Genomic DNA, 12,676 nt, shown 5'->3' on the forward strand with positions numbered 1-12,676 from the left:
CCTGCCGCCCAAGCTCTCACTGCAAAGCCGGTCCCAATTGGCTCGCCTGCTTACCATGTGCAGCTTTATGAAGGGAAATGGCCCTTTTTTTTAATCTCCAATGGCTGACAGCAAAATGCTGCACAGTTAGTGTCTGAACATTTTATAGCATGTCGGTACAACTGTCGTTTGACTATCAAGGTTATGAAGGAGAGCTTGTATGTTTTCACGATTTCTCTGATATCTTCTTTCTTTGTCCACAGGTTGTTGAAAAGTGCCTTTACTGAAGAATCTGCTGCTTGGATTTCTATCTCGGGCTGTTTTTCCCTTCTTTTGGCTTTACTTAAAGCAGCTTTGGAGACGACAATTCACCCATCCTTTATGTTTTGCTGAACACTCCATTTTTTTCCTTCCCTGCATTTTCCAGGTCCAACAGCTAGTGTTCCCTTCCATCTTTTTTTCTGCTTCGCTCCATCTTCATCTTTGGCTGTTTTACGATCAGTTAATGCGCGATCTTGGGAACAGAAGCGAGATATCTTCACCTCCCTCTCCCCAAGAGAAGCAAAGCTTAACTGTAACCAGAAGCACGGATAGCAACATATGCTACGAGAGAATTAATCAGAACCAGTTACTGGAGAGAACGGAATTTCACTGACAGGCTGCTGTCATCTTTGAGCAAGTTCTTCCCTTGGCACAAAAGGCGATATATTTTTCTGCCAACGCACATTGAAAGGGGCTAACCTGTTAATCAATGCCCGCCAGTTTGTGTGATGAATTCTTTTTAATTTAAGATTGGCTCTGTGACCAACGTCATGTATCTGCACAGTGATCTGACTAACTGAAAACCTAAGTGCTGAGAAGAAAAAAAAGGAATATATTTTTAACCAAAGGAACAAGTTTATTTGAGTTATAATTTTAACTTACTTTTATACACATTTTTCTAAAACTGGTACTGTTCTTGGGGGGGAGGGTTGGGAGAAAGAAAGATAAAGTGGGGGGATTTTGTTACCCACATATCCTTTCAGTTTCCTAATATGGCTGTAAATGTTTCAATGATCCGTGACACAAAATGGCTGACTTTGGAAGTGTGTCGAGAATTTCAGAGAGGAACTTGTTCTCGTTCTGATGCAGAGTGCAAGTTTGCTCATCCTTCACGAAGTTGCCACGTTGAAAATGGCCGTGTCATTGCCTGCTTTGATTCACTGAAGGTAAGAACTTAATTCATCCATTGCGTTTATGTTAAGGCCACTGGATCATAGATACTGATACCATCTTTATTATTTTCCTTCTTAAAACAAAAGTGTTGCTAATTCTGCTCTTAGTTTTGGTGGGTGACGCTACGTAGCTCTTGCCTTCACTGCTGGCTGTTGCAAAGAAGACCTCTGTAGCATGCATTTTAAAGGAAAAATCAGGGCAATTTTCAAAATGCTGTGACCTTGGGTTTACAGATTTGCAATTTGTGTATTAATTGAGTTCATAAGGTACACTGAACATGAATAAAAACTAATCGGTCTTAAAGGGGCTCATCTTTTCCAAACGCAATGAGCAAAATCAAAGGCAGAACAATTTCATCCTTCCTCCCCTTTCCCCATTGGAATCGGCAGGTATTCTTGGCATGAACTCGTTTTACAGCACTACAAACCCTTCTGTAATTGCCCACTGTATGAAGGTGCCAGTACTGAACCCGTGAGCATCTTTATGTAGCTGCCGTAGCGATCTGGGTTTGCACTGCAATTTTGCCCTTCATTTGGATGAGTCTGCAGTACAGAAACAAGGAAGTGATGTTTCAGTTGTACATTGCATTACATCGAACGGTCAAAGAAACTTGATCAGAGGAGGACAATCCACATAATGCCAGCCAAAATGTTAACGGTTTGGGTTACTGCCGAACTTTCAGTCCTTAGCCTTGTAGTTCCTGTTTTTCAGCTACTCTGAATAATACCTTCCAAATGTAATGAGAGAGTCTGATTCCTTCCTTAAAGGTGATGAATTCCAGATTTCCACTACCCTTTGGGTACAAAGTAGTTCCACTATTCCCATCTCATCATTATGCTGATTACTTATCAATTATGTCCTCTTATTAATCAACCCCTTTACTAAGGGAAATAAGTCCTTCCTGATTGGTCTTTTCTTTTGTTATTTAATACACTTTAGATAAACACCATATCAGTCTAAATTGTGCTAACGAAAGTAACGGCCAGTGATGGGCAGTCAAATCCATACTTCTCCAGGAATGGCCACAGCCTTTCACATCTTCCTTGTGTCCCCTCAGTGTAATCATTCTCCAGCGTCTATCATTTATTTCTTATTTCTCCCGTACATTACCCATGTTTCTGGGGATCCAGTTTCATTTGCCCAGACAACCTGTTGATACCTTACAGCATTCTATACTTTTCTTTCTCCCTCGAAAAAAGCCACTGATTTTAGTATGATTGATAGACTTCTTCATAATGGCACCTGCAATGAAGTCCATATCATTTGGATACATCACAGAGGTTCCAAGCACTGTGGAATCCTGCAGCCAGCCTCCTAGTTACTGAAACACACACTATATTCTGCCTCTGTGCTGGTCTTCAACCCAACTTCCCTCTTTTCCGCATGCCCCATGAGCTGTTCTGTTGCCCTCTCCTTATCTCTACATCAGCTTTTCCAACCTTTTACATTCTTCTCCCTTTGTAACAGTGTTATTAACCAGTCTGCAGTTTCCACTGTGCACCTCAAAAGAGGAACATTGACCTTGGAGATTAGCAGGGTGGCTCTAGGAATTGAAGCTTGTGTGGTAAGGTTTGCAAGCTTGGTATGCAAGTAGTTGATAGAGTTGAGATTCAAATGATTGTTGTATACAAGATCCTTTGGTAGATGCATTTGCCTTTTCACACAATAAGATGATGGAATCTGAGACTATTGACTGAACTGGGGTTCTGAAGTGAGAACTGTTTATTAAGGTGGGAAATAAATACCTTATGATTACATGGTATGTAATTTCAAGATGGCCCAAAGCACTTGTTTGTAAAGTCTGGTTGCCCTATTGGAAATGTTGCTGATAATTTTTAAATGGCAAAATCCGACATACAGCAATGTGATAACAACTAATATTGGTGTTTGTGTTTGAAAAATAATTATTTAGGATTGGAGTAGGGTAAATGGAGAAGCAATGTAAATCAACATTGTATTTGAATAGAAGAGGCATTAGTGTAGGCACAGTAGCCACAGTAGCGTAGGCATTAGCTCAACACTATTACAGCTTGGGGTGTCAGCGTTCAGAGTTCATTTCCAGTGTCCTCTGTGAGGAGTCTCTGTACTTCCTTCCTGTGGAGTGCGTGGGTTTTCTCCAGTTGTTTTCCACAGTCCAAAGACATAGCGGAAAGGTTAATTGGCCATTGTAAATTGTCCTGTGATCGGGTAAAGGTTAATTGGGTTGTGGGGGATTATTGGGCCGCATGGCTCGAAGGGCCTGTTCATTGTTAATCGGGGTTGTGGGGGATTGGGCACTGTGGCTCGAAGGGCCTGTTCCTTGTTAATCGGGGTTGTGGGGGATTGGGCACTGTGGCTCGAAGGGCCTGTTCCTTGTTAATCGGGGTTGTGGGGGATTGGGCACTGTGGCTCGAAGGGCCTGTTCCTTGTTAATCAGGGTTGTGGGGGATTGGGCATTGTGGCTCGAAGGGCCTATTCCTTGTTAATCGGGGTTGTGGGGGATTGGGCATTGTGGCTCAAAGGGCCTGTTCCTTGTTAATCGGGGTTGTGGGGTGATTACTGGGCCGCAAGGCTCAAAGGGCTTATTCCACATTGTATCTCTGAATCAATAAAATAAAATTAGAGCTGTCCAGTCTGTTACTGTTCTTATTGTTGTGGGTTTGCATTCTCCATCCCTTTATACACCTTATCTCGAATGTCTCCAGAAAATCTTTTCATCCATGTTTTGGAATATAGGCATTGCTGACCAGGTCTGTATTTACTGCCCATCCCCAACTGTCCTTGAGTAGACTGATATTGAAACAGCCTTACAAGCCAATGGGAATGCTGTGGATCTAGAGTAGTCTTACCCAGATTGGGTAAGGATGTGAAGCAGGCGTGTTTTCATTGCAACAAGGACCATTTTTAAAAACTACTTTTAAAAAAAATTGTCATTTAACTTTAAACAGCTACAGTGGGCTTTCATCTCTGGTCTGTGGACTCTCGAGTTACTAAATGTGCATTTGAAATCTCCTCTTGACCTTGTGTAACTTTCCTTCAACTGTAGGTGGATGCCCTATTTCATCTGCAAAATTTTATATTGCAAAATGTAGTACCATGGTTGGGAAGTTGAATACCAGGTGCTGTAGTTTAAATATTGTTTTCCAATGGTACCAAGGCAAGGATAGTTTTGGAACTGGGTCACAGTTCAACCAGGATTTCATAAGAAACAGGGACAGGTAGGTCGCTTGGGCCTTCAGAGCTGTCAAATCATTCACTGAGATCCTGGTTAAAGCATCTCTTCCCATCGTACACATTTTCCTCACTTTCCCCTCTGTTTAAGACATTGTAACTATCCTGAATATACTCCTCAAAAGGGCATTTGTGTCCCTCTGGGTGAAGAATTCTAAAGTGATGAGCTTCCTCCTTTGTCCTTTTATTCTGAAGCTGGACACCCTAGTTTTAATTTTCCCAACCACAGGAAAACTCTGACCTGTATCCACCTTGTCAAGACCTTCAAGAACATTATTAATCTCTCATTCTTTAAACTTGAGAGCTGAAAGAAGCCCACATGACTTGAATTCAAAGGAATCAATTCAGTGAACTTTCATTGGACATTCTCAAAGGCAAATATATGTAGACAGAGCAGAATACACCAGGTACGATCTCACCTGAGCCCGAAATATTTGCAGTCTGATAATTTTACTCTTCAATTCCAAACATTTCAGAATAAAGGTTTACATTCCATTTTCTTTTTAAATTGTTTGCTCTACATGCATGTTAACTTCCTGTACACTGGTATCTCCCCATCACTCCCAGCTGATCCAATATCCATTTTTTTCAATTCTTCCAAGCAAATTGAACAACTTCACATTCTCCACATGCAACTTCATCAGCTATCATTTTGCACATTTAGCTAAAAGTTGAGGGAGATGCCAGTGCTTTTATCTTTCTGAATACTCTGTTTCCTTGCTTTTGCAATTATCAAAGCCAAAGTGGTCCATGACAATTTGTGATCCCTATTTGGCAATGAGCTATATTTGAGATCCGGTATAGGCTGCATCACCAAAACAAATTTCTTGCTCTTCCGTAGCATTGACCTTTTTCAGTCCTAACCTGTCATCCACACATATCTCCATAATCAATGGTTCCCATCCCCCCGCCAATCCTCCAGGATGACCTTGCATCTGCTTCCTATCAAAATCTGAGCTCATTCAAAATTCAGCTGCCTGCATCTTCCTCGCCCATCCCGCCTGGGCTCGCCCATCCCGCCTGTTCTGATGGCATCTCTATTTTGAACTTCCCATTTTCTTTCACCCTCCCTTTTTCTCCAGTCACCTGCAATGATTTATTTCTCCAGTCATGGGCTCTGGTGAAACTTCCCCATCTCCACTACCAATATTGAAGATCATGTTTGACTTTTTGTTTGAAAGTGCTCCTGTGAAGTGCCTTGGAAAGCTGTACTCTGATTACAGCTGCTATGTAAATGGAAGTATCATTGCTTACTGGAATATGGCCTGATTTACGTCTACAGAATGTAACAATGAGGAGGCATTTTAATGTGGCATAAGACTTAGAAGCATAATTAGGCCACTCAACCCATTGAATCTGCTTTGCTATTTCATCATGGTTGATTTAGTATCCCTCTCAACCCCACTTTCCTGACTTCTTCCTGTAAATTTGACACCCTTACTAATCAAGAACCTATCAGCCTCTGATTTAACAGACAGACAGACAGACATACTTTATTGATCCCGAGGGAAATTGGGTTTTGTTACAGCTGCACCAACCAAGAATAGTGAAGAAATATAGCAATATAAAACCATAAATATTTAAATAATAAGTTAATCATGCCAAGTGGAAATAAGTCCAGTACCAGCCTATTGGCACAGGATGTCTGACACTCCGAGGGAGGAGTTGTAAAGTTTGATGGCTACAGGTAGGAATGACTTCCTATGATGCTCAGTGTTACATCTTGGTGGAATGAGCCTCTGGCTGAATGTACTCCTGTGCCTAACCAGTATATTATGGAGTGGATGGGAGTCATTGTCCAAGATGGCATGCAACTTGGACAGCATCCTCTTTTCAGACACCACCGTCAGAGAGTCCAGTTCCACCCCCACAACCGCACTGGCCTTACAAATGAGTTTGTTGATTCTATTGGTGTCTGCTACCCTCAGACTGCTGCCCCAGCACACAACAGCAAACATGATAGCACTGGCCACCACAGCCTCGTAGAACTTATACTAAATGACTTGGCCTCCACAGCTGTCCATGGTAATAAATTCCACAGATTCAACAGATTTATTTTTAGAAGGCGTTCGATAAGGTGCCGCATAAAAGATATCCATAAGATAAGGATACATAGAGTTGGCGGTGATGTATTAGCATAGATAGAGGATTGGTTAACTAATAGAAAGCAGAGTTGGGATACATGGATATTACTCTGGTTGGCAATCAGTGATGGGCGGTATGCCGCAGGGGTCGATGCTGGGCCCACAACTGTTCATGATATACATTTAACAATCCTGAAGAGGGGACTGAGTGTAGTGTATCTGAGTTTGCTGATGACACTAAAATGAGTAGAAAAGCAAATTGTGCAGAAGACACGGAGAGTCTGCAGAGAGATATAGATAGGCTAAGTGAGTGGGCTGGTTTGGTAGATGGAGTACAATGTTGGCAAATGTGCAGTCATCACTTTGGAAGGAAAAATGAAAGAGCAGATTATTATTTAAATGGTAAAAATTGCAGCATGCTGTTGTGTAGAGGGACTTGGGGGTGCTTGTGCATGAATCACAAAAGGTTAGTTCGCAGATCAAGAAGGCAAATGGAATGTTAGCCTTCATTACTAGAGGGATTGAATTTAAGAGCAAGGTGGTTATGCTGCAACTTCTAGGGGTACTGGTGAGGCCCCATCTGGTGTATTGCGTGCAGTTCTGGTCTCCTTACTAGAGGAAGGATATACTGGCTTCGGAGGAGGTGCAGAGGGGGTTCACCAGGTTGATTCCAGAGATGAAGCGGTTAGACAATGAGGAGAGATTGAGTCACCTGGAACTGTACTCACTGAAATTCAGAAGCATGAGAGGAGATCTTATAGAAGCATATAAAATTAAGAAAGGGATAGATAAGATAGAGGCAGGAAAGTTGTTTCCACTGGTAGATGAGACTAGAACTAGGGGACATAGCCTCAAGATTTTGGGAGAGTAGATTTAGAACCGAGATTAGGAGGAACTGCTTTTCCCAGAGAATGGTGCATCTGTGTAAGTCTCTGCTCACTGAAGCAGTGGAGGCTACCCCAGTAAATATATTAAGACAAAGTTAGATAGGTTTTTGTGTAGCAGAAGAATTAAAGATTACGAGGAAAAAGCAGGTAGGTGGAGATGAGTCCATGGCCAGATCAGCCATGATCTGATTGAATGGCAAAGCAGGCTCGGTAGGCCAGATGGCCGACTCCTGCTCCTATTTCTTATGTTCTTCTGTTGTTTTGTAACACACTCTGAGTAAAGAAGTTCCTACTTACTTAAATGGACACCCCCCTATTCTGAAACTGTGCCTGGTCCTATAATTACATCCTCTTCACATCTACTTTATCTGGGCCTTTCAATATTTAATAGGATTTAATAGGTTTCAATGAGATTCTACCACCGCACCCCCCCCCCCCCCCCATTCTCCTAAACTCCAGTGGGTATAGGCTTGGAGTAATCAGATGCTCCTCCTATGTTAACTTTTCATTCCAGATCATTGTTGTGAACCTCCACTGGACAATCTTCAATGCCAGCACATCTCTTCTTAGATAATGGACCCAAAATTACTTGCAGTACTCCAGTGTGCTCTGACCTATGCTTTATAAAGCTTCAGCATCACATCCTTGCTCTCATATTCTAGTTCTTTTGAAATGAATACTAACATTGCATTTGCCTTCCTTAGCACCAACTCAACATGCAAGTTAACCTTCAGGGAATCCTGCACAAGGACTCCCAAGTCTGTTTGTACCTTTGATTTTTGAATTTTCTTTCTTTTTAGAAAATAGTCTACATTTTTATTCCTTCTACCAAAGTGCATGACCTGGGCCCATTCTCCCAATCTGTCTAAGCCCGTCTTCTGCAGACTTTCTGCTTCCTCAACATTACCTGCCCCTACACCTATCTTTGTATCGTCTGCAAACTTGGCCACCTAACCATCAGTTGTCATCTAAATTGTTGACATAAGGTGAAAAGAAGAGCAGTCAATACTGACCTGCAGAACACTACTAATCACCATCTGCCAACCAGAATAGGCCCCTTTATTTACAGTTTTTGCCTCCTGCCAATCAGCCAATCTTCTATCCACGCTAGTATCTTTCTGTAATACCATGGGCTCTTATCTTGCCTCATGTGCAGCACCTGTCAGATGCCTTCTGAAGATCCAAGTAAACAACATCTACTGTCTCTCCTTTGTCTGTCCTGACTGTTGGCAAGATTTCCCCTTGAGGGAACCATACTAACTTTGGTCTACTTTATCATGTGTTTCCAAGTTCTCTAAAACCTCATCCTTAGTAATTAACTCCAACATCTTGCCAACCACTGAAATCAGACTATCTGGCCTATAATTTCCTCTTGTCTGCCTTCTTCCCATCTTAAAGAGTGGAGCAACATTTACAATTTTCCAGTTCTCCAGAACCATTTGAGAATCTTGTGATTCTTGAAAGGTTGTTAATAATGCGCCACAGTCTCTTCAGCTACCTCTTTCAGAACACTGAAGTATAGTCCATCTGGTACTGGTGACTTGTCTTCATATCTTTCAGATTCCTAAGCACCTTCTCCCAGTGTCTCCACAATGTCTGTCATTTCTTTTTCCCCCATTACTACCTCTCCAGCATCATTTCCCAGCAGTCCAATAACCACTGTTGCTTCTTTTTAATCTTGCGATATCTGACAAAAACCTTTGGTAACCCTTATTATATTATTGGCCAGCTTACCTTCATATTTCTTGTTTTCTCTCCTTATGGTTTTTAATGCCTTCTGTACATTTTTAAAAACTTCCCAATCCTCTACCTTCTCACTGATTTTTGCTGTATTATATGCCCTCTGTTGCTTTTATGTTGTCTTTAACTTCCCTTGTCAGCTATGGTTGCCTCATCCTCTCTTTAGAATTCTTCATCTTTAGGATGAATCTACCCCTTTCCTTCCAAATTTCCGTCAGAAACTCCAGCCATTACTGTTCTGCCATCATCCCAGCTAGTATCCCCTTCCAATCAACTTTGGCCAGTTCCTCTCTCAAACATCTTACTGAACTGCAATACTGATACATCTGATTTTATCTTCTCCCTCTCAAACTGCGGGATGAATTCTATCATAATATGATCACTGACTCTTAAGGGTTCCTTTACCTTAAGCTCCCTAATCAAGTCTGTTTCATTGCACACACCTAATCCAGAAATACCTTTCCCCCAGTGGTCTCAAAATGCTGCAAAAAGGTATCTCATAGGTATTCTACAACTTCCCTCTCTTTGGATCCAGCCTCAACCTGATTTTTCCCAATCTACCTGCATATTGAAATCCCCCATGGATCCCATCTCCCATTGTATTTCTCCAAAATCCTGGCTATTGTTTGGGTGCCGTGTTATAACTCTCAACCAGGGTCTTTTACCCTTGCAGTTTCTTAACTCTACCCACAAGGATTCTCCATTTTCTGATCCTGTGCCACCTCTTTTTAAGCATGAGTTTTTTTTAGAATAGATGTACAGCTTTCCAGTCTTGGGCACTGGATCCAAAGGTAATTTGAGTTATATATGTTGACATGAGTTGTTTTAAAGGATCCAAGTGCCAGTAGATTGGCATGTTTTTTAAACTCTAAATGCATCAAAATTCTAACAGTTCATTCCCTTGTCTTTTGTTGAGGATGGTCTAGTTTCATTTTAGATGGTCATTTTGGTTGAAGCTCAGTTCTTCCACCAGAAATGGTGCAATTAATTGTGCCAAACATTAAAGATACTCAGAAGGAACTGCACGATTGATGTTGATGATCAACTCCAAAGTATTCCTGGGTTGTTAATGTGGATCTACCATAACATATTGGAATAAGAACAAGGGCCCAATATCATGCCAAATTTTAGATGCATAGAATAATTCAGGAAAGAACCAGGACCTTTTAGCCCACCTCATCCATTTGCCTGCAATTCGCCCACATCCCAAGTACCTGTCCAAATGCCCTTTAAATGTTGTAATTGTATCTGCTGCTACCACTTTCTTTGGAAGCTCATTCCAGATAACCACCACCATCTGCATGTAAACTTTGCTCCTCAGATTTCCTTTAAATTTCTCCATTCTCACCTTAAACCTGTGTATCTTCTAGTTCTAAATACTCATGACCTTTAGAAGAAACTACATATCTTATCCATGCCCCTCATATTTTTATGAACCTCTGGAACAGGTATTCCTAACCCTTTTCACACCCTGGACCCCAGGTTGGGAACACCTGCTCGAGAAGGTCACCGCTCAGCTTACTATATTTTAGTTGAAAATAAACTCAAACTATACAACTTTTTCCATATAATTACAGCCTTCCATTCCATACAGTGACTCTCTTCAGCATCTTCTCAGTTGCTGCTACATCCTTGTTGAATGGTGACCAGAATTGTACACAATACTCCTTCTGCAATCTAACTAATGTTTTGTACAATGGCAAAGTTCAAAAGTTAAATGTATATGTATTTTGATAATAAAATTTATGTCGCCATATGCAACCCTGAGATTAGTTTTCTTGCTGGCATGCTCAGTAAATCCAAGAAACACAACAGAATCAATGAAAGACCGCACCCAACAGAGCAGATGAACAACCAATGTGCAAAAAAAAAACAGACTGTGCCATGCAAAAGAAAACATATATTTAGTATCAACATGAGGTGAAAAGTCCTTGAAAGTGGTGGGACGAGTGAATTGACCCCTCTGGTTCAAGAGCCTGATGGCTAAGTGGTCATAACTGAACCTAGTGGTGTAGGTCCTGACGCTCCTGGCAGTGGCGAGAAGAGAGCACGGCCTGTGTAGCGGGGTCCCGTGATGATGGATGGTGCTTTTCCGCAATAGTACTCCATGTAGGTATGCTCCGTAATGGTGACGGCTTTGCCATGATGGACTGAGCCGTATCCACAATCTCACATGTCCACAACATGATAACACAACTCTTGTCATTCTTTGTGGGTAATAGGGCAAGTTTTTCATTGACTGCCTATCCCTACTTTCTGTTTGAAAGGTGGTGCATAAATGCTGCAGTTCATTTGATGAACAGTGCTGTTGTGTCATACGTTCCAGGACATTTTCCCAATGAACAGTGATATATTTGCATCGAGTTTTTCTGTAAATTAGAGGGGAAGCTGGAGGTGATACTGGATCTGGTCTTTTCCCTTCTTTGGGTTCGAAGCTGCATTTTATCAGCTGTTTCTGAAGAAGTCTTGCGAAGTTCCTGCAAGTCAGTCTATAGATGATATTCAGTGCAATGGTGTTGCACCCACACTGATTAGAGGTGTTAATCAAGTGACTGCATAGGGTCAGCCATCTTAGAGATCATATTAAATGCAAATGTTTGCTAAAAATAATGAACCTTGTGTTTTATCACTTTCCTCTGAACATTTAAGTAAACAAAGCATTGAATCTACATAAATTTCCTGTAAATGTACTTAATATAGGCAGTTACATCAATTCATCAAGAACAGCATCATTTTAAATCTCAATCATAGAATAAACACAATGAAGGAAAGCAAATTATTTATGTTCTCTTGATAGTGCCATGTCTGCACAGACAATGGCTACTGTCTGTTCAAAATAAAGGGGAAATGTACAATCAGACAGGCGTTCCAGATCCTTGCCTCCTCCCTACTAATCAATCAAATGCAGTGCTCGCACGTTGATTGTGTTAGAGGAGCAGAAGGTTCCAAGTGAACGCTGCAATGCGGTGGCACCCGATTCATATTTTTACCCGGCCTACTCCTTCGATGATCAGCTTCTGCCTTCAGAATGGTTTGAGAAACTGAAAATGCAGATAATAAAGCTCTTTAAGCTTGTCGATGACACAGGCTGAGGTAGAGGGGTTCTGCTGATGTTTATCAGTTTGTGTAAGAGCCTACTCCTACCCTACCTGTGCTATCCCAGTGTGTTAGAACAGCACAAGATATACATTTGGAAATGTGTGGTTGTGGTTATTGAGTGAAAACAATGCTTGGGGAGACCTGATAGATATTCTAAAGGTTTTTCCCAAAGGACGGAAGTTTGTTTAGCTTGTAACCTTTGCCAAGGCTGCAGAAAGGAAGGAGGAGGAGATCAAGGTATACCTGGGAGAAATTAAAAAGAATCCCGGGGTTTGTAATAAACGTCATATTAAATAAAGGAGCTCTTGGTGGGCCCAAATGATCTAGTGTGATTTGGGGTAATCCCCACTTCTGGAGAATTTGGAAAAGCTTGTTTTAGAAATATAATAATTTAAACCTGATTTTCTTTGTGTACTGTGATTGAATATTGGCATGATTGTAGGCAACCATGGCAACCACTGT

General features: G+C 41.4%; 1 protein-coding gene across 13 annotated transcripts in view; it reads left to right on the forward strand.

Annotated features, from left to right (window-relative positions):
- Positions 1-12,676, forward strand: part of LOC140734496 (muscleblind-like protein 3) — a 157,798-nt gene that overhangs the window by 48,829 nt on the left and 96,293 nt on the right. For 11 of the 13 annotated variants that reach the window (XM_073058528.1, XM_073058526.1, XM_073058536.1 and 8 more), the window contains exon 2: positions 243-1,187. In XM_073058528.1, the coding sequence (XP_072914629.1) occupies positions 1,014-1,187 (174 nt within the window). In that variant the 5' untranslated portion in view covers positions 243-1,013. Of the gene's footprint in view, positions 1-62; positions 152-242; positions 1,188-12,676 lie in introns of those variants that run through there. The other 2 variants (XM_073058529.1, XM_073058527.1) reach the window with 2 other exon arrangements.

Source organism: Hemitrygon akajei, chromosome 10 (genome assembly GCF_048418815.1).
Source record: "Hemitrygon akajei chromosome 10, sHemAka1.3, whole genome shotgun sequence".
NCBI lineage: Eukaryota > Metazoa > Chordata > Chondrichthyes > Myliobatiformes > Dasyatidae > Hemitrygon > Hemitrygon akajei.